Source organism: Macrobrachium nipponense, chromosome 15 (genome assembly GCF_015104395.2).
Source record: "Macrobrachium nipponense isolate FS-2020 chromosome 15, ASM1510439v2, whole genome shotgun sequence".
In the NCBI taxonomy this organism is placed as follows: domain Eukaryota; kingdom Metazoa; phylum Arthropoda; class Malacostraca; order Decapoda; family Palaemonidae; genus Macrobrachium; species Macrobrachium nipponense.
In genome coordinates this window covers 16738648-16766601 of record NC_087208.1, presented here as the reverse complement: position 1 = coordinate 16766601, position 27954 = coordinate 16738648, and the positions used below count along the sequence as shown (strand labels likewise).

Here is a 27954-nt window from a genome sequence, read left to right as displayed (position 1 = left end):
AGCGGGACGTCCCCACAACGTCCAAAGGTCTCGACACACGTCTTCGTTCAAGGTCCATTCCGTCGGTAGGATTTGTTCCCGACGGCTGAGAAGATCTGCCCTGACGTTTTGCACTCCTGCAATGAACCTCGTCAGGATTGTCACATTTCTTCTCTTTGCCCACAGCAGAATCTCTCTCGCCAGGGAAAAACAAAGTTCTGGAGTGTGTTCCTCCCTGATTTTTTAAATAAGCGAGTGCTGTGGTATTGTCCGAGTTTACCTGAACAATCTTGTTCTTCAACAAACTCCTTTCGAAGAACTGCAGGGACAGAAATAAAATTGCTGCCAGTTCTTTGACATTTATATGCCAGGCTACCTGTTCCCCTCTCCAGGAGCTGACACTTCTTCCCTCCTAGTGTTGCTCCCCAGCCCGTGATGGAAGCGTCGGAGAACAACACTAGGTCGGGGCTCAGAAGACTTAGGCACACACCTTCCTGAAGCTTCTGAGGGTCCAACCACCATCTTAGATGGTTCTTTATCGGAAGCGATATTCTCAATATGGCATTGAGATCGTCCTTGGCCTTCCACTCGTCCGCAAGGGGAAAAATTGGAGGGGCCTGAGGTGCAGTCTTCCCAAGGAAACAAACCTTTCTAGCGAGGAAATGGTGGTCCCCAGCAGACTCATCCATTCCCTCGCCGAGCAAGTCTCTTTCCCTAGGAAGGCTGAGATCTTTTTCTAAGCCTAGCCGCTGACGTTCCTGGTGGGACGGAAACGCTCCGAAAAAGCCACTGAATCCCATCTGAATACCCCAGATACACGATGGACTGTGTTGGGGTCAGATGCGACTTCTTTTGAGGTTGACCAGAAGTCCCAGGGACTTTGTTAGGGCTAAAGTGAACTGCAAGTCCTTCAGACACTTCTCTCTCGACGACGCTCTGATCAGCCAGTCGTCGAGGTACAGGGAAACTCTTATCCCCGCAAGAGTGTAGCCACCTCGCCACGTCTTCATGACTACCAGTGAACACCATTGGAGCCATGGTCAGGCCGAAACACATAGCTCTGAACTGCCACACTTTTTTGTCTAAGACAAACCTTAGATACTTTCTTGAAAGAGGGTGGATCGGGATGTGAAAGTACGCGTCCTGCAAGTCTAAGGACACATCAGTCGCCCGGTCTCAAGGCTCCCAGAACAGAATGAGGCGTTTCCATCGTGAATTTGGTCTTTTCCACGAAAAGATTGAGCCTGCTTACATCTAGAACTGGACGCCAACCTGACGACTGCTTCGGTACTAGGAAAATCTGTTGTAAAAACCTGGGGACCCCAGGTCGCGACTTGTTCCACCGCTCTTTTCTCGATCATTTGTTGAAGGAGATCGAATAATACTTGCTTCCTCTCTCCCTGATAGGAGATGGAGAAAGGTCTCTGGGAGTCGTAGAAAGAGGAGGAAGATCTAAAAAGGGGATCTTGTACCCCTGCTCCACGATCTTGAGGGACCAAGAGTCCGTGTCCCTCTCTCTCCACGCTCCGCAAAAAAAAAAAAAAAAAAAAAAAAAAACTTCAGTCTGGCTCCGACTGGTGTCTGAAGGACATGCTTCTCACTTGGAAGGCTTTGACTTTAAAGGAAGATCTTCCTCGTGAAAACCCTCTCCCTCGAGGCCTGCTCTCGAGAGCCCCACGAAAGGGCTTAACCTTCTTCGGCGGTCGAACGCAGCTGAAGAGGTTGAAGTACTGCCGAACGTCTTGTAGACTGGGCCAAAAGGTCCTGTGTTGCCTTCTCTTGCAAACTGTTAGTCAGGTCCTTTATAAAGTCTGGGGGAAGAGATGGTTCGAAAGAGGAGAAAAACAGCAAATCCGCTTTCTGAGCTGGAGTTACCGAACGAGCTGTGAAATTGCACAGCAAAGCTCTCTTTTTCAATAAGGCCGTTCCAAAATCAGAGACGATCTCCTCCGAACCATCCCTGACGGCTTTGTCCATACATGCTAACACGCTGGACAGCTCCCCCAGACTGAGAGATTCTGGGCTTCTCGCATTGCAGATCCAGAACTCCCAAACACCAGTCAGGAAGTTGAACACTTCAAGAGTCCGGAGCAGACCCTTCAAATGATGGTCCGTCTCCGTAGAGGTCCAGGTCACTTTAGCAGAGGATAAAAGAGACCTCCTCTGCGAATCCACCAAGCTGGAGAAATCTCCTTGAGCTGAAGAAGGGATACGAACTCCTACTTCTTCTTTGGTTCTATACCAAATGCCCCCCCTTTCCCGCTGAGTCTAGTTGGAGGCAAGGCGAAAGTCGTCTTGCCTTGATCTCTCCTTCGTACCATCCAATCTTGGAGTTTCTTAAACGCACGTTTAGTGGAGAGCGAAGTTTTCATCTCCACAAACTCGGGCCGGGTTTACCAGTTTTAGATGATGAAAACTGCGAAGGAGGAGATTGGGAGCTGCAGGCTGAAACTTGTCTTCGAAAGAAAAACGCAACAGTCGCACGAGAACTTTATAGTCTGAAATTGAAGGGGCCGCAGAAGGTTCCTCTTCAACCGAGCCAGCCGAACTACTCAGCTCTCCTTCTTCTCTACACGGAAGCGGAGACCGCCTGTCCGGAGAGTGGGTGTACTAATGTCGGGTCTTGACTTAATCAAAGGACCCCTATCCTTACTAGATGAAGCCTTATTTCGGCTGTCTTCTCATGAACGCTTACCACTTGAAGCAGGTAGAGCGTCCTGACGAGGACGAGCGTCCTTAGCGCACCCGAGGCCAGCCTCACTTGCCAGAGAAGCGTCCTTACGTTTCTCAAACGACAGGGAAGACATTTTCGCTGGAATAGTGCCTGTGCGCGCGCACTAGCGTCTTGGGGTACGACTTCTTGGTCGGAGTCCCCAAAAGCGTCTTGAAAAGAGCCCTGAACGTCCTGGCGAGCTTCCTGCCAAGCGTCCCTGCCGAGCGTCCTGCCGAGCGTCCTGGCGAGCGTCCTGCCTAGCGTCCTGACAAGCGTCCTGTCGAGCGTCCTGCCGAACGTCCTTGCCAAGCGTTCCTGCCTGTGCACGCAAGCCAGCGTCCTCATCGGGGAGATCTTGCCCTTTTCTGAGGCGGAAAAGCGTTATACTGCGGATCCATAGACGAAAGCGCGATACAGGACGTGAAGCGGTCCTCACACGAAAACGTCCTTTTCAGAGGACGAGAGTCTCTTCCGAGGTCAGAGCTCACACCCCTTGCGCGGGGAGGACGATTCGGAGGACGAAAAGCACTCTTTCAGGACGCGCGCTCGTGCGCGCTCCTTGGCAGCCGGGACTTGCTACAAGGCCTGCCGAAGGGACGCCAGATCGGTGGGAGCCCCCGTAACCCTCTTGCGGCTTTCGACATACCTACTCCCTGAGTCTTGGGAGTCTGATAGAGGTCTCTAGGCCTAGAGGCATTATGGGGCCGATCTGACGCCCCCTCCACAACACTAGGGCACGATCACACACTTGCACCGAGCCAGTTTCCAAGGCTTTCACTTTGGTCTCCAGAGTGCGTAGAGACTCCAAAATAAGAGAGAGAGCATTAGCTTCTCCCGACACAGAATCAGAGCCCGACAAGGCAACACAGGTTTAGGGGTTGCAAACTCTACAGGTGTTAATACAGGAGAGATGTTAGCCTTACCTTTGGTAGAACCACTCCTGGAGGAAGACATATATTCTCCAATCATCATCGGTCAATCTCTCACATTCATTGCACCGATTATCCACCAAACAATTATGCCTCCTACAACTCATACATACTGTGTGGGGGTCTACCGATGCTTTCGGTAGCCTCACCTTACAATCAGTCCTCACACACACTCTGAAACTCACAGCACTTGATCCAGACATATCTTTTATAGAAAAGCCAATCCAAAATCAAAAAACGGTCCACTATCGCGCATGCCAATTCAACAATCCAATTCAATACCAAAAAACCAATCAGATACTTAAAAGCGAGTCAAATCCAAAAAATCCTGAGCAGAGGTCTGTAAACAGTTGTTTACCGACCGGCGACAGAAAAAATATGAATAGAAAATGGGAATGGTTCCTGATATCCGCCTCCCAGCGGCGGGAATGGGTACTACCACCTGGCCGCCCACTGCGTGTGCCGCGAGTTTTGAAATTCTGTCGGACTTCAGAAAATACAGCTATATATATATCTGTCAGGTAAGTGGCATGAACAAAATACACCTTATGAAGGAGCAAACAACTGATCCCGATCACCTGATCCTAACCACCATGTTAGTACTAAAGATTGTTAAGAGTCATCCCCCAACTCTTCACAACAACCAGAACTCAAAAAACACATTACACACGCATACATAAATTTTTCAAATAAAAAATTATAATACTCATATCTAAGAAGATATCACAAGAGTTCCTTACTGAACAATAGTGAACGGCCACCAGTGCGACATCTAACACTTTTGCCAGCAGAAAGTCTAGAACATATCTAATAGAAGGTATGCACAAAATTAAGGATCGGTGCTAGCTCCCATACCCAGGATCGTATCCGCAGACACAAAAGGACCTAGAGAAAAACATTTCTTGTAGGTCACACGAACATCTTTCAAGTAGTGAGATGCAAATACTGAGTTGCACCTCCAATATGTCGCTCCCAAGATATTCTTAAGTGACATATTCTTGTGAAAAGAGAGACGTCGCTACTGCTCTCACCTCATGAGCTTTCACTCTCAAGAGACGAAAAGCGTTGTCAGGACAGATCTTGTGTGCGTCTGTAATGACGTTCCTTACAAAGAAGGCTAGAGCATTCTTACATAGGTCTTGTGGGGTCTTTAACCGAGCACCAAAGACCTTGTCTAGAGCCTCCCATCTGTTTTTTCCTCTGCAGGTAGAATTTTAGCGCTCTTACAGGGCAAAGAGACCTTTCCGCTTCTCTACCGACGAGACTCGATAAGCCATTAACCTCGAAGTTCTTTGGCCAGGGATTCGAGGGGTTTTCGTTTTTAGCCAGAAATAGTGCTTTAAACGAGCAGATGGCTGAGTCTCTCTTGAATCCCACTTTATCTTCTAGGGCATGCAGCTCACTAATTCTTTTGGCTGTTGCTAGTGACAAGAGAAACAAGCATTTCCTTGTTAAATCTTGAAACGAGGCCAGATGAGGAGATTCGAACCTTTCAGAGGACAGGAACTTGAGGACTACATCGAGGTTCCAGCTAGGAGGAGCTGGTTCCTTAGACTTTGTAGTCTCAAAGGATCTTATAAGATCGTGTAGATCCTTATTATCAGCAAGCTCTAGGCCTCTATTTCTGAAGACTGGCGAAAGCATGCTCCTGTATCCCTTTATTGTGGATACAGACAGGCGAGAGTCCTCTCTGAGGAACAACAAGAAATCAGCGATTTCGGTCACAGAGGTACTGGAGGAGGACAACTTCTTCGACTTACACCACCCTCTAAAAACTTCCCACTTACACTGATAGACTCGTCTAGTGAAAGCTCTGCAGGCTCTAGTGATCGCGCTTGCAGCCTTGCGAGAAAACCCTCTCGCTCTGACAAGTCTTTCGATAGTCGAAAGGCAGTCAGAGCGAGAGTGGGGAGGTTTTGATGATACCTCTCGAAGTGTGGCTGTCTGAGAAGATCTATCCTTCTTGGAAGGGCTCTGGGAAAGTCTACTGTCCACTCCACTACCTCTGTGAACCAATCTTGTGCCGGCCAAAAGGGGGCTATCACGGTCATCTTTGTCCCCTTTGAAGCCACAAACTTCTTCAGTACTTGCCCCCAGGATCTTGAAAGGGGGAAATGCGTAGATGTCTACATGTGACCAATCTAGCAGGAAGGCGTCGACTATAAGAGCTCTGGGGTCTTCTACCACTGAGCAAAAGACTTCCAGTCTTTTGGAGAGGAATGTGGTGAAGAGGTCCACATGAGGAGTCCCCCAAAGAGACCAGAGACTCTGACACACTTCTGAGTGGAGGGTCCACTCTGTGTGAAGGACCTGGTTCCTCCTGCTCAGCCTGTCTGCCCTGACGTTCCTTACTCCCTGAACAAATCTCGTCAGAAGGGAGATGTTCCTCTGGGAGGTCCAAAGTAGCAGGTCTCTTGTTAGTTCGTAAAGGAAAAAGGAGTGTGTCCCTCCTTGTTTCCGAATGTAGGCAAGCGCAGTGGTGTTGTCTATGTTTACTTGGACTACACAGTTTGTCACAAACGGTTCGAAGTTCTTTAGAGCCAAGTGTACGGCTAAAAAGTTCTTTGCAATTTATGTGCCAGGACACCTGAGCTGCCTTCCAGGTGCCTGACACCTCTCTCGTACCTAAGGTTGCTCCCCAACCCTTCTCCGACGCGTCGGAATACAACACTCGGCTTGGGTTCTGAACCTCCAGGGAGATTCCCTTGTTCTCTTTCAAAGGGGGCAATCACCACTCCAAGTGAGGTTTCATCTCCACTGGAATGGGAAAGCTGTGGGAGAGAAGTCCGGTCTACCAATTCCATGACCTCTTGAGGAAGAACTGAAGAGGACGCAGATGAAGTCTTCCTAGAGGAAAGAACTGTTCGAGCGAAGAAAGGGTCCCTAGAAGGCTCAACCATTCCCTCGCCGAAGTACGTTCTCTCCCTAAGAAGAGAGACTTTCTCCAAGCCTCTCACGAGTCTCTCTTGCGAAGGAAGTACTCGAAAACCCCGAGAATCCATCTGAATCCCCAGATAGACTATGTTCTGTCTGGGGGTCAGCTGCGACTTCTCGAGGTTTACGAGTAATCCCAACGACTTGATCAGGTTTAGGGTCAAAGTAAGGTCCTCCAAACACTGACTCTCTGATCTGGCTCTGATGAGCCAGTCGTCCAAATACAGAGAGATATTTACACCCTTCAGGTGAAGCCACCTCGCCACATTCTTCATCAGGTTTGTGAAGACCTGAGGAGCTGTGGACAGGCCGAAACACAAGGCCCTGAACTGATAGATCCTTCCCCCCGTCATGAAACGGAGGTACTTCTTCGACGAAGGGTGAATCAGGACGTGAAAGTAGGCGTCCTGGAGATCCAGGGAAACCATCCAATCTCCTTGGCGAAGAGCCGAAAGGACTGTCGCAGAAGTCTCCATGGAGAACTTCTCCTTCTGAACAAATTTGTTCAGAGCGCTGACGTCTAGAACTGGTCTCCAGCCCCCCCAAGGCCTTTGCAATCAGGAAAAGGCGATTGTAAAACCCCGGGGAGTTTTAATCCAGCACTAGCTCTATTGCTCTCTTGTCCCACATCTGATCCACCATTAGTCGAAGAGTATCCCTCAGAACAGGGTCCTTGTATCTGGCGGACAGTTCCCGCGGAGTTGAAGTCAGGGGAGGACTGTCCTGGAAGGGGATAAGATATCCCTTCCTTATAACAGACATCGATGAAGCGTCTGTGTTGATGAGTGCCCAGGCCTCTGCAAAACTGAGGAGCCTGGCACCTACTGGTGTTTGGAGGTTCGTAGTCTCATTTTCCCTTCTTAAAGGGACGGAAGGCAGATTTACCTCTCCTCTCAGAAGCCTTCCTTTTTGAGGGAGCTCTGGAGGGAGGGCCTCCTTGAAAGGGCTGAAGAGACGTACTCGGCCCTTTCTTCTCAACCACTACAGCCGGTCTCTTCTTCCTTGAAGACTGAAGTAGAAGATCCTGTGTCGCCTTCTCAGTTAGTGAGCGGGAAATGTCCTTCACTAACTGAGAAGGAAACAAAAAGTCAGACATGGGAGCATATATCAGGGCTGCTCTTTGAGAGTGGGAAACAGCCTTGGTCAGAAAGGCACTGAACACAGTCCTTTTCTTCAGGAGTCCCACTTTAAAGAGGGAGGAGACTTCTCCCGAGCCATCTTGTACCGCCTTGTCAATGAATGACAAGATACAAAGAAGGACTTCAGGGTCGAGACCCTCCGAGTTATGGGCCTTCTTGGACATCACCCCAAGGGACCAATCCAGGAAATTGAAAACTTCCAATACATGGAAGAGTCCCTTGAGGAGATGATCAAGCTCTGAAATACCCCAAGTCACACGAGCCGAGTTCAGGCCATGTCTTCGTGATGCATCAACTAACGTCGAAAAATCTGCTTCAGCCGAGGCTGGAAGAGAGAGACCCATATTCTCCCCAGTCTGGTACCAAATACCTCTTCTGCCAGTAAGTCTCGCCGGGGGCATACAGAAGACAGTTCTGACTAGATCCTTCTTCGTTTTCATCCAGTTGTTAAGAGACTGAAGAGCCCTCTTCATAGAGATGGTCGGTCTCATTTTCAGAAAAGACGAAGACTTAGGAACCTTCGAACTCGAAAACAGAGAGCGCGGAGAAGGAGGAGCGGCAGGAGTTAACGCATCCCCATATTCCTGAAGCAGAAGGGCTGTCAGCACTTTGTAGTTTGAGTCCTTCTCTACCACGAGCCTCGTCTTCCGAATCCTCGTCAACACAGGGCTCTGAAGGAGAATCCGCCTTAAAGGCAGGAGGTTCTTCCCAAACTTCTCTCTCTGTGGGAGACAAACTCCTAATAGGAGAGGGACTAAGAGAATGTACCGAGTCCCTCTTGAACAGAGTTAGCCCCTCACGCCTGGCTGGCTCCTCGCGCCTGGCTGGCGCCTCGCGCCTGGCTGGCTCCTTGCGCCTGGCTGGCTCGCCTGGACTGCTGCCTGGTCCGGCTTGCTCGGGTTGGCTGCTGCGCCTGGCTGGCTGCTCGCGCCTGGTTGGCTGCTCGCGCCTGGTTGGCTGCTCGCGCCTGTATGACTCCTCTTGTCTGTCTGGCACCTCGCGCCTGGCTGACGCCTCGCACCTGGCAGACGCCTCGCTCGTGGCAGGTGAAAGAAGACGAGACTTCTTAACAGGAAGCCTAACGTCCTTTTTGCGGGGAGGATGTCTTGAAAGGACTCCAACCAAAGAGGCTAGCTGTTCTTGCATAGCTAACAGGATCCTCTTTGAAGCTTCTCCAGTGTCCTCTTCAATGGGAGGAAAGGGAGACCTCGAAGGCGTACGATCAGCTATGTCATAAGGCTTTCGACTTTCCTTCTCCTCTGGGCATGGGAGCTTGGAAGAGGTCTAGGCCTGGAAGCGTCGCAGAGACGGTCAGACGCCCCCTCCACAACACTGGGAGCACTCACTTCACTCAACATGTCACTATCACTTTCCTTACCTTGCATGTCCGCCATTTTGGATCTCATCCTATGAAGTGTAGCCTTTAGATCGGCGATTTCAGAAGCCGAATCTGAATGCAAAGCCTGTGAGGGCCCAGATACAGAGGGAGAATCAAATACATTATGTAAAGGAGAGTTAGACTCAGGAAAAGGCTCAATAGGCCTTGTACTCACACCCTTTGATGCAGCCCGTCTAATTCTATCCCTCTCTAACTTCTTCAAGTAAAAAGTTAGTCTTCCATTCCTCAGCATTCAATCTTTCACACTCATGACAGGTATTAGCCAAAGAACATTCAAACCCTCTACACTTACGACATACAGTGTGAGGATCAACCGAAGCCTTCGGTATCCTCACCTTGCAGCCTACATTCACACAAACTCTCACACTAACACTTGAATCAGACATTCTGAAGAAAAATCAAAAGCAAGTCCAAATCGTCCACGGTAGCGAATGCCAAAACAACGATCCAGGTACGTCACCAAAAAGTCTGATGAAAAAAGATCAATTGCTTTGAAAAACGATTTCTGGTCAGGAGGTAGTAACAACAATGTTGATACCACCGGCGACAGAGAAAATATGATAGAAAACGGGAATGGTTCCTAGTCCTGCCACCCAGGGCAGGACGGTAGATCACCTGACCTACCTGTAGCAAGCGGCGCGAAATTTGAATTTCTGTTGGGGACGACGGAGTCTTAGCTAAGTATATATCTGAATGGTAAGTTGATTGTATGAAAAGACCAAGCTGTAGAATCCTAAGGAACAGTCCGACACGACTTCTACAGCGTTCTTGCTCAGCATCTTCTCGACTTCTTCCACTAGATATCCCTCCCGAAGGACGTCTACATCCCAGGTCTCTGCTCCATGTCGCTGCCATGTTGCCTCATGGCTCGGTGGCAACCCCCCACTAGTGACAGCAGCTGGGAGGGAACGCCGACCCTAGCGTTTCCACTTCTTCTTACCCTTAACGCCCCTTTCCTGAAGGCAAGGAGGGCTGAAAGGGCTGAAAGGGGTGTGATGTTGCTCCCTTCGAATGGGAAGAAGAAGGCTGGGTTATTCCTTGGACTCCCTTAGAAGAGGTTGTCTTCTTCGGGGCTGAGGAGGTGCTAACTAGACTCAAAGGTCTAGCCACAGTGGAACATAAAGACCAAGAGATTTTCGCCACTGCCTAGTGGACAAGCCAGTCTTTGTCGTGATCCCTGCACTTGTCCACCACAGCATCCACCTGTTCTCTGTTTAAGATAAAAGTGGAACCCAGCAGGAGTCCGTTATACAGACAAAATACCAACTCAGGGCCCAGGGACCTTGCAACTCGAGAGAGGACAGCATTGCTCCTCTTGAGCCCCAAGTTTACTGTCTGGTGGGCCAGGTAGGAGATAGCCATACCACCAAACTGGCAAAGTCTCCCAAAAGCTGAGTCTTTCCCCAGGACGATGGCACTGGAAGAAGCAGCAACTCTTAGACATTGTGAAGGACCACTGGTCTAGCCAGGAGACCGCCTGAAGAGCTGCCATGGCAGTAGGCTCCAATGTCGCTGCTCCCTGCTGAGAGAGATGCACTCTCGCTCATCAGGTGCTGCAGCATCAGACTGGAACCCAGGTGAACCAGATCTGGGTCTACCTGCTTTGTCAGTAAAGGCTTCTCCTAGGGAAGGTAGAAAGTGCCTCTGTAAAGGTAGAGGAGGGGGAAGCAGCTTGTCTGAATGATTGGACCTGAAAGAATTTTCTTGTCCAGAGACAAGTCCATTCACCTGGTCCAACACACCTTCGGCCAAGGATGACCACGGCAGCCCCATCGAGACCCTGGGTTCCCTCTTGGGTCCCCAAAAAGCCTCAAAGCAAGAGAAGCGTTCTCCTGTAGAGGAGGCAGGAGATCATTATCCTGACTTATCGGTGACACAATCTCTGTAAAGGTCCTCTGAATCTTGGGTGTTTCCGAGTCCCTGGGCAAAGGGCCCTCAAGCCCTTCAAGAGACCAGTCCTCCCAATTGACTCTCCCCTGAGGGAGAGCCTCACCAGACCCACAGGATCCCTCCTCAATGACAGGCACATATGTCCAGTAGGGCCCTAAAACACCTCCAAGAACATAGGTCCCCAATGCTGGAGACCACTCCAAAGGACTCCTACTATTCACCTAGCCCCTCCTGGTGTATCCCGAGGAAGTAGAGGGAATAGGAGAAGAGGATCCGATGTTCTCATTCCTTCAAACAGTGCTGCTGTCAGAGGGAATTAGCCGCGTCCTGGCATCAACCCTCAGTGACGACAGAGCATGTTCACCTTGGGGAGACACTTCCCCAGGAAGGATGCAGAGGTTCTCACCTTGCTGCAATAGCACCACTGTTAGCAGCGACATGGCTAGCCGCATAAAGACTACCAGTGATGCAGCTAGCAGCCTTGCGAGAACATGCATCATCCTCATGACACATCCAGCCCTCTTCAAATTCAAATCCTTGTGTGAAGAGGGCTGTGCAAGGGACCTCCTCCTGAGCTTCTCCAGATGCCTTGTCCCGGGGGACAGCACATCAATCCTGGCACCTGCAAAGAACCAGGCTTGGTCTTCACAGGTGGGGGTCAAGCCACAGCCCAGTCCCTGCTCTCCCCCTGCGCTTAGAAGAACATACAATCGGAGACACTTGCGCATGAGACTCTAACACAGTCCCTATCATTCAAGCAGCGCCCTTGGTTTGTTTGTTTGTTTGTATGGTGTTGCATGGAACCGATGGTTATTCAGCAACGGGACCAACGGCTTTACGTGACTTCCGAACCATGTCAAGAGTGAACTTCTATCACCAGAAATACACATCTCTCACTCCTCAATGGAATGGCCAAGAATCGAACCCGTGACCACCGAGGTGGGAAGCAAACACCATACCAACCATGCCATTGAGGCGCTCGCAGCACCTTTGGGAGCAGAGGCTAGTGAACGAACCTTAGTTCGAACTCCAGTCTCTCCCAAGACCCTGGTCCCTGGGGACAGCATCTCGGTTCTCAATTCCGAAGGAGTGGGAGAGCCAACTGCTTCCTTCCTAAAGGGAGAAAGCAGACCCTCAGAAGCCACAAGGTGAGACCTCTTCAGTGGCAGAGGAGCTACCGTCCCCTTATTAGGCCAAGTAGCCTTCAAAGGGGAAGGTGAGGAGGTGGCAGACGACAGCACTGAGGACGAAGACAAAGTTGAAGACGACGACTCCTTGCATCTCCTCTTCTTCTTTGCCTTCCTCATCAACAGCAGTTACAAGGGTAGGAGCAGGTGTAGGTAGAGAGGCAAGGACTACAGCGGGAATGGCAGGTGTGGTCACCTCTGTCATGACCAGAGGAGACAGAGGAGCGGTAACCCTTGGGAAGGGTAGCAGTGCACACCAAATCCAAGAGGAGGCGGCACTGCAGTCAAAGGAGCTGACAACTGGTAGGCTGGTAAATGGGCCCTAATCCCCATCACTACTGTAGGTGACAAATGCGTTGGATGGTGTGACCAGACCAGGTGAGGAGGCGTGGAACAGCTGGGCAGCGTCACTGTGGTAATGGTGGAGGTGACGACTGCATGGGTCACTTCGCTGCTGGCACCTCTATTTAGGTGCACCAGTAAAACCTGGATCAACAGAGTACCGGACAGTCCCAAAGAAGTCCATGCCTGTCCTAAACCTGACACCTTACTTGCATAAGTACAAGTTGGCTTAACTGGGGGAGTCACCCCTCGCTCTTGACGGTGTACTTTTGAAGCGAGGAGGTCCCCACAGGAGTGCTCCCCAGGTCTGTGACCATGGGCACTCCCCCTCCTCTTCCCTCTCCGACTCATCGGCAGGGGAAGAAGCAAAAGCCTCCTCCAAAGGGGTGGCAGTAAATACGGGAAAGTTGCTGGGAGAGGGGTAGGAAGATGAGAGGTTAGCTACCATAGGCGTGGTGGGAGGCACATTACCTCTCACCAAAGGTTTAATCTTACTAATATACTTCCTCCTCCCAGCAAACTTCCCCAACTGCGACACAAACCATACAGAACACTCCACACACATATCATCTAAATTACACTCACGCCCCTGGCATGGTGAGCAAAGGGCATGAGGATCAATGTCCACAGTGGCATGGATCTTCTTACCGCACTTCTTACCCTCTAACCAGAGGCAGCGCTGGCTGGGGGGGGGCAGAGGAAGAGGGCTGTTGCAATTTATGGATTTGCATAATTCAATATCTCAAACACACTATCACAAAAACAATTCACAAAGTAGAGGGAAAATCCCACAGGCATTGACGGATTGAAAATGAAATCTGCGATCACGGTCAGGTACAGAGCAGTGAAGAACACGTTTGCCCACATCGACGGCCGAAAGCAAATTGGAACATTTATGTCCGGTCGGAGGGACTACCAACGACTGGACCGGTAGTTAACTACCAACAACTGGACCAGTAGTTAACTACCAACGACTGGACCGGTAGTTAACTACCAAACTGCCCTGTTTACAAATTTTAGCAGCCAAGTCCAGGCAACACCTTGAGTAATTCCTATTGTAAAGGACCGAGGCTTTGTATAGCAAATAGGTGCAAATTAATAGTTATGTAAGTACTGTACTGGGAGTTACTTTATAAAAAATTCTTTTCTAGCATTGTCCTCCCCTCTGCAGACAAGGCAGGAACTTTAGGAGATACTAAATAATAGATTGGAAATGGCATTAGTAACAAAGACTGAAAAAAGAAGATAACACCCTTAAGAAAGTGTTCTGTAACCTTCACTGGCAATGGTAACGAAGAGTGGAAAAAATGATACCCCTTAGAAAGTATTCTGTAACCTTCCCAAAGGACAGCCTTCATAGGGCTCTGCCCGCTGTTGCTACCACTGCCAAACAGCATGACAGATATCCCCCTACTTACAGCAGCTAGTTAGGGGGACAGCCTAACTCGTGTACCCCTTCCTTCTGTTTCCTTTTGTCTCCCTATGAGCCAAAGCTGGTGGAAGTAGCCAAAAGGTCTAGAAGACTCTTGTCCTTTTCACAAAGAACAACAACCCTGGGCTCCTTGACAAAATGACCAGGTTTTGAAGTTTGAGCCATTTTAAAAGTGGACCCCCAAAGGCTTGGCTGCAGTTCCCTTGGACAACCAACGGGGCTTAAAGGAAACTGCATGGTGTATGAAAGTGTACTAGCTACTGGAATGCCCTTCTCATGGCGACTAACTCCAAGACTTTTGTCTCACCAGATGAGAAAAAAGTACCTTCTTGGTGCAGTCTTTCCAAAAGGAAATCTTTTGTCAATCCAGAGTGACGAATCATCCTGATGCAGACACCTCTGTGTTCTATGGCACCTAAAACAACCCTTCAGTGTGTCACTGGCAGAGAAAATACATTAGGTGATCTGCTAGAAAAAAAAGACAGCCCTATGATCAACAGATCAGACTGTTCACCTGGTTAAAAATCCCTGTGAACAAGCTGAAACAACAGTCAGAGCAACTGTCTTGTCTCCAGAGTGCACAAGAGGGTACAATAACTGTAACATCAGGTTCAACATCAGCCTGAGGCATAGTTGCTTTCCCCAAGATTACCACCCTCAAAAATAAGCTTAATGATCTCTTGGGCTCATGGACACAAACAATCGGGCTTGACTGTGCCTACTGTCAAACCATGAGCCAAGGTTGACTTACACACAGAACTAGTGCATTCCAACCCATGGTCAACCCTCTTGTAGAAATCTTTATAACTGACTGACTCACATACAGAACTAGTGCGTTCCAACCCATGGTCAACCCTCTAGTAGAAATCTCTATAACTGGCTGAAACAAAACTAGTAGAGGCCACAGGTGAACACTCATACATGCTATATCATATCTGCACATTGGGAGTTCTGGTTAACAAGGAACAACCCGACAGCCTGGATTATGTGCATGAGGATTGCCATGAAATCAAACTGTATCACAGAGCGATGATCTGTCAGGAGTAAACCCATCTAGTACATGTGTAAGATCAGATCTTGTATGTACCATACAAGAAGGTAATGCAAACTCCTTTCTATGCACTGATGATGAAGTCCAAATAGAGAAAGAGTCTAGGTTAGTTCTTGAGATTCGATACATCAGGGAGTTGTACAGTTGCTGAATCTATAAATTCCTGTTGAAACAGGCACATAATATCATCTCAGTGAAAGACTGAATAAGCTATATTTCTTGCAGGGCAGTATATAATAATGTAAAGGCAGTCCGTGGGTTATGGCAGAGGGTTCCGTTACCAGCATAGCACTGTAGCCGAAAATCGCCTTAACCCGAATCATCATAATTATAATGGGAATACATAGCAACAACGCTGCAAGTCCGGATTACAGTGCTGCAAAGCAGGTAAACAGCGATATGAGGCAAGAGCCTTATGTCCACAATGACTTAACCTGAACCTGATGTAACATGGGGACTGCCTGTACAGACATCAGATTTCTTGCTGGTTGATATAGCATACTGTCTGGAGAGGCAAAGAATCCACATGACAAGTACTAGATGTCCTGCACCTGCAATGATGTTGAAATACTGTAAGTAGATCTTTCTGATACTACCAAAGGACTAAACTATCACTGGGCACTAACACAGGGTCTTCAAAAAGACTAATAAAAATCCTGAACTCAACCACAAACTCTACTCCTCGCATCCTGAAGGGGTTCTATCACAAAAAGACATTTAGGTGATAGTAAATGATAAGCATCTGGGCAAAAATGTGAAATGGAACTTGGAGAAGTTTGATACATTCAACAGAATGTTTATATCTAGCACAGCAGACATCATACTGGCCAAAAATATTCTTTTTACAGGTGATGAAATAAGAGTAAGACAGCAATGAAATGTATTCTGTAATGAATTTGATTCATAAGGTCTGATGAGTGCTTAAACCTGACAGGGGTTCAAACCTACCTGATATCCAACCCTACACATTCATCACTGAGAATTTCATAGCCATTCACTACAAGTGGAATTGGGGATCACAGACATCTGGCTGGAAATCTGGTAAAGATGTTGAAGAAGTTAACAACGAAAGAAAATTAATTTATTGACTTCAAAATATCATAAGATCATTTTTTTCCCGTTCTTCAACAAAAATATGTATAAATTTACAACTACCATAATAATAAAATGCTGAAGTGCAATAACATACATTTCTTTCTGTCTTTCCTTCTTTAAATCATGGTTATTGTAGTCTTCCATCTCCCCATTTCCAATTAAATAGAGCAGTTTAATTTAAAAAATATCCAGTATTCTATCAAGCTCATATACTGCCTGGCAATTTCCACATCTCACCTATTACATAAATATTAGCAAACTTGAACTACTCAGTTTGGAATATGTACGTATTTCTACCTTCCTGTGTTATATAACTCTGGAAGTAAGTGCTCTTGGTTTCTTAGAATTACATTGCCCAAGGTCCTTGTATATCTATCATGTATATATTGCTACTTCAAAACTAAATCACTTATCATTTAGCCTGATACATTATTTCCATTCCATATGGGGTGAGCTTGGTGAGGTATAGGCATCAGGTGGAAAGTTTCTTAAGCTTTTTATACAATAACATTTGGATCCTAAGTAGCCTTTGTGTTGGTACTGACTTTCAAATTTCTACTATGACAATACCACTACAGAACTAGATTATCTATGGTTGCAAGAATTGCAGGTTAAGACGAAAGTAGTAAGGTTCATAAAAAATAATTCAACACATGGTTACCAGAAATTTTAATTATTAAACAAATGGATCATCTCTGGTGCTAAATCCAATACCCCTTATGCTAAATGGTGTCTAACGTTTTCATCAATTGTATATAGTACCTATATAACTGATGTTGCAATTATACCATTCTCAACTACGTACCTACATTCCACTCATGCCTTTTCTTCACAAGTAAGTGTCCTCCAGAGGATGTTGGCATGTTCCACAATGACATGTTACCAAAAAGACAATACAAATATTTCCAACAGCCATATGTTAGCAGAGGATACCCAAATGGGAATTTGATCAAAGTGAGAATCACCAATCCAAACCAAAATAGGTATGCAACAAGTGGGTAGATCTAGGGTACTTATCAGCGGCAGCCTAGACTATGGCAGTTGCGGTTTTCCTATGCAGTTTTACCTACTGAACAAGAATTTTAAGTAATATTTATTCAGACGACTGTAATTAACCCCCCAGGGCCCAGTACTAAACACGGCGAAATACATTGGACGACCCAATCTCTAGTGGATGTCGTATCCGCGGTTACGTTCCTTGCAGTCCACACGGACTGCTTCTGTAGAAATACCAACAAGTGATACAACAACCTGTCACACCCAAATGGGCATGACAATGCCAAGCTGGCCTCAGCCTAGCTCCACCCACAAATTAAATCAACGATTAAAGGAATCTGTTTATGATGTCAGAGGCCTAGCCTCATCTAGTTTAACCAGAGTCTAAGATCTAGGCTATACAATAATCAACTTATTCAAAAGTCAGTGGCTTGTCTAGGATTCGTTAATTAAACTGACTTAGGACAGGCTAGAAGCTTTATTCTCTCGAAATGTAACGTGGCATTAGAGGTAGGTACAATCGGATGCAACATCAAAACACCAAGACCGGAATACCCATATTATCATAGGCTAGTAGGCTACTAGGTAGCTATATGGCTGCAGATTCATACGAATTTGGCGAATGTTTGAACAAGTAGTAGCTACTAGAAGCTAAGAAGAACAGCCTGCCTAGCTACTGCTTTCTAGTAGGTAGGGGAAACATCAGTACAGGCCAACCCCTCATCACGGTAGACGGGTCTTATTCACTCGATATTTAATTGGTGAAACATTGAATACAATTGCAAATCTAAGCATACCATTTAAAAGACTGAAGTTTCGTCAACATATTGTGATATATGAAAGCCCCATACGAACTAAAATAAGCATGTGAGCTCTTCGTAAAATATGTTTTCAAGGCAGTTTTGAAATCCAATATGGCGGCTCTACGTTTTTCATGGACGGTTCTCATCAGTGACGGACACCATATTTCCCCAGCCTTCCCAGCACTCATTTGAACAATGTTAGCGTATGTATGTAACGTTTATTGATCTTACTCAAGATTGCAGTTGTATCAGCACAATAAAACAACATTTTGTTGCCTATATTAGTGAAAGTATGAAACTTGTTATTCCCGGGGTTATGGTTGGAACTGAATTCATTCTTACCTTGTAATCGGCGGTTTTTATCCTTACTGCCATCATAACTGAAACTCCACAGTGCTTATTTGATTGTTATTATACACATTTTGGTCTCAGTTCACTCCACATTGCACTTTAAACCCGTTGCTGTTCTGGTTTCTAAGCGCGCGCGCCATAAACACAATTACAAATAGCAGACGACGACAGACGACGAAACTGCAAAGTTTTATTCCCTAAACTGTTTACTTTACTCGTTATTTAGTTTAAATTTACATTGTTATTTAAAAATTTTGATTTAATTCATGTATATTATCCCTTTTATGCAACCAATTACCCCGAAAAATTACAGATATTTCTAACGTAGATAAAATCAAATGTTTCTAACGTTTTCGTACATCTGGCTGCCGCCGAAAACCATAGAGGAACGAATACGGAAAAGTGCATAGAGGAACGACCTACGTTTTTTTTTTTTTTTTGCTTTTTTGTTTTTGCTAGCACTTTTCATTGATTTCAGTCTTTATTAGTATTTTTGAATTTCTTAAATAATCGTTATGCCAGAAATAAATGTAACCTTTAATGTTTTGCATGCTAAGAATGGCAAAATCATCGTTGCCACATTAGTGGAGGCTTCAACACATACGCCGTTTCCATTATCCTGTTAAGCGTCCGCCCCTGATGAGCTCGCTGCTAACGTACCGTCACGCTTTTTTTTGTAATCAGCGATCATAGCACTGATGATAGTTTTTCAAAGTTAATATTGATTTTTATGCTTGTTATTCATACTGTAATTAACTGTAGGAAATTCTCTCTCTCTCTCTCTCTCTCTCTCTCTCTCTCTCTCTCTCTCTCTCTCTCTCTCTCTCTCTCTCCTCTCGGAGTCCAGTCACTCGGCGAAAGGAAAAGTCATCTTCACTCCCGCCAATTGGCAAGAAAACGTTTGTATCATCACTGGAGGATTCAGGAACTAGAGCTCTCATCATCAAACAAATAGGTTATCAATATCACACTCTCATCTAGTATTTGATTGATCTCACCTAAAGAAATATGCCTCCTCTTTGGGACATTCATTGTGAAAGACGCGAAATCCAATTTGTCTCGATAAACGCCCGAAGCGTATTGAAAGAAAACCAACAGGGACAGGCAGTTTTCTAGCATAAGCGACCACCAGGAAAGAGTTGCCAGGCTGGAAATAAGTTCCCAATGTGCTGAGAGTGTTACCAAATGATGTTTTCCTACACTTTCTATACGAGTAAACGTATTATTACGGGGCTGACGGGCTTGACAAGCACAGTTAAAGTCTTGAACGTAATATCCCGTTGAAGGCGCTACCGAGTAGATCGCGGTAAACGTATTATTACGTGGGTGACGCTTAACAGGTTATAAACTGTTTCCATGAATTCTAGTTGTCATAGTAATGCATAATGATAAATTGCTTTAACATTTATGTATATATACTTCCAATACATAGCCTAATTTCACCAATTTCAACGTTTTGTGTGTAGTCTTATACCCAGTTTGGAGGGTCACACATACCGAATGGCAACAGAGAGAGAGAGAGAGAGAGAGAGAGAAAGGAAGGCGGAGGAACGAAGAAGAAAAGGGATGGCGGTGGAGGGGGGGGGGGGGGGGTTGGGGAGAGGGTAGTGGAGCTTTATACGCGTGTTCGTATCCATTTCTGCATAATGGAGTTTTTGTCTCTTGGTACAAGGACAAGTCGTCTTATTCTTTACGATTAGTGATTCACGATACCCTTATAAATTACGGCACTGGGTGTAATGCACTATAGCAAAATCTCGTTCTGTTAAGAGTGTTCGTTACAGAAATAGGTATTGCCCAAAACGTGCTTGCACTGTCTCTGAAACCCATAGTAGAACATGCTGCTTAGTTGTCAATCAAGTTTTTATAACCAAGTATTTTTTACAAGCTAGCTATTGAATAAATTTGTATTTTTCTCAGTCAAAACATATGCTCAATGCTAACTTTCCTCTTTTAACGACTTTCTGGTCATTGCAAATTCGGCCCCATAATTTCTTATGGTGCGAAAACAGACAAGAGGCCCATGGACCGCAAAAACGATTGCGTCACACTACGGCGATAATCCAGCAGTAAAACATCTTCATATATCCAAAAAGTAAATAATAAAGATATATATGCGCATTACGATTATAACAATTACATGTATAGCTGATAACAATCTGCATGAATAACTGGTAAAACTGTTCTGCAATGACAGTTGAGTATAGCAATTATTTACAATAGGTACGAAAGTCAAGATGTCGTGACGTCATAATACAGAACTTGAAAGAACGTTCTAATTCAGAAAAATAATTACTTAAATTTGAGTCAGAGTCGAGTTACTTTTTCAATAACGAATATTTTCAAATTAATCATCATAAATATGTAAATATTGATGTTTTACTACTTATTAAAAATTAGCCAAGAGCACGCTTCTCGTCATCTTCTACCCCAACAGCTGTTTACGCCTGGCTTGTTGTTGATGAGAAATCGTGTTTCGATTGTTGTGATAAAAGTGCTCCAGCGTCTGTGGGTACAAGTGGTGTGCGGATTTATCACAGGAAATGTTAGTTTATTGACACAAGCTACTCCGTAAACTCGACGATGGCGTCAATCTTCTAAATACCTCGAGTTGTAAGTAAAAATGTTGAACGCGTTTTGGTGAGATTTCCACTGCCGTGGGCGCCATTTTCAGTACCCTCTGTTTAAATCTGTTTAAATCTTAAAATTTGGCCTTAATTTCTAACTTTGGGGAAAATACTTACTTCGAAAGGAGAGTAGAGGTCTTTAGCTCCGTTTCTCACCAACAACAAGTCGCGACTGATGCCCATCTCGGGTGCAGGACGCGTTATAATGGTACTTTTTCGAGAGGGGGTGGCTTTTGCACTGATGGTAGCTGGCCTGCGTGGCCTGCTTGATGTTTTTACCCTAGTAGCTAGGTAGCCTAGTGCTTCACGATCCACGAACACTGGTCGCCACAACAGGTTGGAAAAAATCCAGTGCTCATAACAAACATCCTAGATGTTTTAAACAATTCCATTGCAATAAATTATCTGCATTGGCATAAGATGAACAGCATCTACGTAATAAGGTGGTTACGTCAGAATGCCAACGAAAACATTGGCTAAAAAAATCTAAGCTTGCAACCGATAGAGCGATTAGAAAACCTTCTTGTCATTTCCTTCTGACACTCGATTTCCGTCGTCCTAATTCCTTGTAATGTCGACGTCACAAGCCTCCCCGTAACTATCATTCCGTATCAATAAAGAGTAACCTTAAAAAGGTCTCCCATACAAAACAAAAATAAGGTCAGCCATATTTACAATTGAGGTATACATCTACTAGGCTACATACCTTCCGTACAATCCTTCACCAACTTTGGTCCGTTTTATCGGTCTACGAAGCTTAGCACAATCCACATTTCTCCTCTTCATTATTTAAGCTTTTATTTCTTTACTCCATACATGTAGTACACAGATCTAAAGTCGAATATCATTTAAAAGCAAATTATGAGTCTAATCACTACAGTACTTTGTTGTTGTGGCAGCCATCTACAAACATAGATCCTCGATTCCTCGGAGCGTGTTTTGTTTCGGAACCTTTTCGCAAAAGAGTCGAGTCAACGACGGAGAATCCAAGAGTCTTTCGATTCCTCTTATTCCCATTCCAAATGTTTCAGGCCAAATGACATTTTTCTAAGCAGAGGGAATATGGAAATTTAGCTATCTCACCAAAGACAACTTGCGCACGCACAGAGTCAGTATGGAAGTGGAAACAAGTATGGGTAATACCATAGAATACCAACGCTAGTCATACTACGGAACATCGCCAGTCCCTATGAAAATGAGTCTCCGTCACCGCATTCGTTTTCACCCTTTCCCCGAGATAACATCCTTTACTTTCACACGCATCGTTCTATGATTTGCTTACGGTGCCTGCTGCCGTGAGTTCGGCGATTTAATATATAGTTCTCGAATTTTACGGCTGCTACGGATGTTAGGTTTTAATCAATATTGTTTGTCAGATTCCTGTTCCATGAAATAACCGGGAATGGCTTTATTAACTGAGCTATCTCGTCGATGTTATCGAATCCAGCTCATCCCGAATTTAAAACAGTTTCATTTCATTCCCTCATAAAAGTTTCATAGCATTTGTCGGGCCAACTCGGGAACATGTTTAACGGGACAAGTAACACTATGTATCTGCAAGTTGAAACAGTTTACGACGTTCGCGAGTGAGAGCTTTAAATTAATTTCTGGAAATAAAATGTCCAATTACTACAGCTCTATACACAAAATGTGTATGTAATTATAGTTTCAACTGTAGACAAAGGTTCTTGCTAACAATTGCTGTAATTGATGTTAGAAGAGTTATACCTGTAAGGTTACGGGCAATTGCCGTATTCCAGAACCCAATCGAACACCCTGGAAACCAAGATTGCAACTGTAAATTAAGACAAAAATTATAGTTTCAACTGTAGACAAAGGTTCTTGCTAACATTTGCTGTAATTGATGTTAGAAGAGTTATACCTGTAAGGTTACGGGCAATTGCCGTATTCCAGAACCCAATCGAACACCCTGGAAACCAAGATTGCAACTGTAAATTAAGACAAAAATATATCCGCGCAAAAGGACAAGGAAAAATTAAAAACCAGAAACTGAGCAGAAGTTAGCCATATAATTAATATATATAGCATATCTTATTATAATATATAATTATATATATTATATATATAATATTATAGAAATATATATATTAGACAGGATATAATATATAATATTATATATATTAATATATATATAAGATATATATACATATAATATTGCCCCCATCCGTTGTCTTACTAAGTACAATCTTCATATAGAATATATTATATATATACATATAATCTAATAAAAGGAGCCCATAAAAAACACACCAAAATGTAGAGAGAAAAGTACTATATTTCAGAGACTGCTGTCTCTCTCTTCAGGTATATGAATGAGAAAAGTTTACAGAAAAGGTGGTATTTATACCAAGAGATTCGTCCACAAGTAAGCCAATTTAGGTCAACCCCCGCTGATAATCTTCCTTTAATCTTCTTAACGTTGGTTTGGAATGAACACTGCGTCGACGATGTCCGAGGTCCAATTCCCTTTTGAGATGTTCATTACCTGCTTCTCTTTTATTAAGGCCGATTCCATCATTTGACTCTTGTACCGGCAGTTGCTGCTATAAATTACACGTGACATATTCCAGTTTATTCTATGGTTATGTTCATTTATATGATTGAAAATAGCCGAGTTCTGTTGTCCATACCTAACTGACCGTTTGTGTTGTATTAATCTCTGGGGAAGTGATTTACCTGTAAATCCGATGGTAAGATTGGTCACAGTCCTGGCATGGGATCTCATATACCCCAGAGTCTTTGGGCGATGTCTTTTGTTGGACGTTAATCATGGGATTTGGCTAAGGTATTTGGGTAGGTAAATGCAAAAGGGTTGGGATTTCCCAGGGGTGAGTTACTCTCTTAATCGTCTCCAGGTGGGGAATTTTTATTTTATTGTTGGGTGTGTCTCTGGTCTTGTCTTTAGGGGGTCGGTAGAAAATTACGTTTGCTTTTTGAATTGCTTTCTCATTTATATGGTCAGGATACTTTAAAGATGAAAGTTGCTTGCGAATTAGTTCAAATTCTTTTTCCAGGAAATCTGGGGAACAAATTCGTAAGTCTTAAGAATAGGTTGCTAGCTAGACTTATCTTGATAGTATTGTCATGATAGCTAAAGTAGTGAATATATGAAAGTGAGAAACGTTGGCTTTCTGTTATATGTAAAATTTGTATTTCTGTCGTGTCTCTGATTATTAAAACATCAAGAAAAGGAATTTTGTTGTCTGTTTCCCATTCAACTTTAAATTTGATGCTGGGCACTAATGCGTTTAAGTTTTGAGAGGAATTCATTAAAATTACCCCACTTATTATTCCCAAAATGTTAGTATGTCATCCACGTATCTCATCCACAGCATGTTTTTTGGGTTTTATTGCATTTATTACTGTAGTTTTCAAAGTAATTCCATGTACAGATTGGCTAAAATAGGACTTAAAGGACTACCCATACTACACCCGAATTTTTGCTTGTAGAATGATTCCCCGAATGAAAATACGTTATTAGATGCACATAATTCAACTAACTTTATTATTTTGTCAAGTGCCAAAGGGAAAGTTATTGGTTCTTATGCATTCGTACAGGAACTGCCGAATGGAGTGAAGCCTTCGTGAAGCAAAAAAGTCCGCAATATAGCTCCGGAACCCCTTCTATTCGTTATACGCAATTTGGCTTTATCAAAATAATTAACTCTTCCTTACTCCCGCCAGTCGCCATACGTATTAATTCCCCCAATCCCATAAATCACTTTTGCTCACCAAGCGAAGCAATGAAAGTAACGGTAAATTTAAAGATTTGAAAAAAAGAGAAGCAACAATACATACCGTAGGGCGGGTGAGCCAATTAACTCTCCATTAGGAAAGGAAGTGTGAAATTTTAATATAAAAATTAAAATAAAGGAAAGAGGTTGAAACTACTGAGAGGAATTCTGAATAATAGAGAGAAAAATTTGGAAATGTGGAAATCCAAAGAGGGTGTCATAAAAAAAAAAAAGTTCCGTATGAGGGTAGTGCCGTCAGTGCAACGCAGGTGTAGGTACTGTAGGCATTACGTACTTAAGAGGTTCTTGCAGCGTTCTTTCGGCCATTAGCTGTAATTCATTCTTTTTATTGAACCTTCATTTCCATTCATATTTTTTTCTTTCTTGTTACTGTCCACCCTTTCCTGTTTTATGGTGCAATTACGGTTTCCCTCCTGTTACACCCTTCAAACCTACCTCCTCAATTATCCCTCCAGCGTTGAATGACGTCTTAAGTCCCAGCGCTTGGCCTAAACTCTAGATGCCATTCCATAAAAAAAAGGTTAGTACAATGACAAGATGGACTGGATTGTCTCAGACCCACTTTTACACCGTCCATCAATGATTTTGGCACAGCCCTAGCTTATCATCCACAATCATTTTTTCATGTTCTTATAACCCTTAATTGAAACACTCAATCTCGTTCTTTACTATTCCTGGACCATCACTCTTTATACCTTCCACATCTGCATATACACCGACCTTTCATCTTCGACATTCTTGTCAGCTGGAGGATGGAACACGATTGGGCAACCTCGCGAACATGATTGGGCAACCTCGCGCCTCCCTTCTTCCGACGTATACCAAGGCTTTGCGTACACACGAAGGACCGATCCTTGGCGGCAAGCTGATATACAGACTTGTTCGGCTTCGATATTTCCATCAGTGGTGCCTACGCTGTGACGGCAAGGTGCAAAAATCTGCAGTAAATACTTTACAATAAATCCAGCTGAGCGAAACTGTAATTGGTATTTACACAATTAAAAGAATACTCGCCGAAAATCTAAAGTTACCTCAGGCCAACGGCAAGGTGCATCTTCACAATACACTGCCAACCTTTGATGCGCAATTAGGCTCTCAAGGTTCAGCACGGTGTTTTACACATACGAGTACTTGAACTCGTAGGCTACTATGTTTATCTTTTTTAAACATACGACTGATTAATTCTAAAGCCGCATATTTAAAGCTATAAACAAACAATGTTTTATGATAGTATTTTTGTAGGAAACGCGCGCGCGCACACGCTCACATGTAGTTCTCTTTCTCTCTCTCATAATATATATATATATATATATATATATATATATATATATATATATATATATTTGTGTGTGTAGAGACAGAGAGAGAAAGAGTTCAATGCCATTCAGAGCGAGAAGGGTCAGTGACTAAGGCGTCCTGAGTTACACATTCTGAATGTCTAAATCCTTGAAATGTGGCTTAATATAGCGGATATCAAGACGCCTGTTTGGCAAACTGTTTACACCCCTTAACCTACCACAGCTCTGTTATTATAACCATTGTTTGTGAGTAGACCTGTATATAGTAAGTTAGACTAAATTTTGGAGGAAGTGGAGATGTATGAACAAGATTGACTTGCTGATAGTTATCTACAGTTGGGTTGGGCCTCCTCAAGACACCATACGAGAGTTTAAACCAGTTTCATCTTTATACGGAACTTGATTTGGCTGGTATGTTTTAAGAACACTCCTTCAGTGGAGTTTGAAGTTACCGTTCAAGTCAATGTCTTGTCATTTATGTATAATCAAGTAAGTGTGTTTGTGTTTTAAATCAAAAGAATAGTTTATTACCGAAGACTCAACACCCTTAGTGAAATTTAAAGCTGGCATATCTCAGTCCCATTGGCCATACGGTATGTTAAAATGTACCCATCTTAGGTAAAAGCACACGTACTCATATTTAAAGTTCGTTTGTGCATTAATTCTCACTTTACGTGTGCATGTTCCCTAAAGGCAATAAATCTAACTGACGCAATGACTAATAGTTACGCTCTTCATTAGTGAAGCAAGAGAAGCGTAACTAATAAGGTTACCAGACACGAACTGAAAGTAGCAGAACATTGCCTACGTGATAGCAGTCACCGGCTCCCATCAAGCCGTAGTCTGAATCAAGGGTTATCTAGAGAAAGCCTTGGTCTGAATGAGACTGAAATCCCTCAAGAACTGTGTATTGACAAAGCCCTCTACCAAACACTGAAGGGCCCCATACACTGAACGATTGACTGTATCGTTCCCAAAAACATTGCGTATGGGCTTGTTTAAATGCAAACGTGGGCAAAGTTTCGGGTCTGAACGATCTCGGCGGGAATCTGTCACAACCAGGTTGCTAGCTTGAGACTTATGTCTGTCATACGCAGGTCGTGCAATGTATGTTTGTCTGCCGATATAACGTTACCAAGCGCGTCTTCTCTAAAGATGATGCCACATCTTCCCATGACAAAATCTTTGTTCAGAATGAAATCGGTGCGGACTGCGGAGCGGAGATCGTCCATACTGTCTGAATAGTGTGTGTGTGTGTTTCGATAACGACAATCGTTCCTACAATCGTTCAGTGTATGGGCCCCTTAATGTAAGGTTAATCTTTTATATCGGCATGTTATGAGGTAGATTGTTGTGGCATCAGCTCAACAAGAACAATCTTGGAAGAAATAGAATTACAAACCCCATCGGCAATACCTAAGCAGATTTTGTGGAGGTTGAATACTTTTTTCCACCTTTGAAGGTCTTGTGTGGGTTCATACCTAATTTGTGGTTCGCCCCACGATATAGTAATGTTTCTATATCGTGGTTCGACCCTCAGTTATTCCTAATTTTTTCTTATTCTGCTGTTGAATATTTATTAGTATGATGAATACATATAAATATATATATCTATATATCATATATATATATATATATATATATATATATATATATACACATGTATATATATATATATATATATATATATATATATATATATATATATATATATATATATATATATTATATATATATATATATATATATATATGTATTATATATATAATATATATATATATATATATATATATATATATATATATATATATATATATTTAAATATTTAACAGCAGAATAAGAAAAAATTAGGAATTACTGAGGGTCGAACTACGATATAGAATCATTACTATATCGTCGGGCGAACAACAAATTAGGTATGAACCCACACAAGACCTTCAAAGGTGGAAAAAAGTATTCAACCTCCACAAAATCTGCATAGGTATTGCCGATGGGGTTCGTGATTCTATTTCT

General features: G+C 44.1%; 1 protein-coding gene across 3 annotated transcripts in view; it reads right to left on the bottom strand.

The window, feature by feature from the left end:
* The window catches only part of LOC135227005 (macoilin-2-like), a 151760-nt gene extending 129700 nt beyond the window's left edge, over window positions 1–22060 (bottom strand). Inside the window, exons 1-2 of one of the 3 annotated variants that reach the window (XM_064266755.1) lie at window positions 21574–22055; window positions 15944–16033 (exon numbers count right to left, since the gene is read on the bottom strand). Coding sequence is in view for 2 of the 3 variants with exons in the window: in XM_064266753.1 (XP_064122823.1) it covers window positions 21574–21653 (80 nt within the window). In the remaining variant the exon portion in view is untranslated. Of the gene's footprint in view, window positions 1–15943; window positions 16034–21573 lie in introns of all 3 variants that reach the window. The other 2 variants (XM_064266753.1, XM_064266752.1) reach the window with 2 other exon arrangements.
* Between the last annotated feature and the right edge of the window lie 5894 nt (window positions 22061–27954).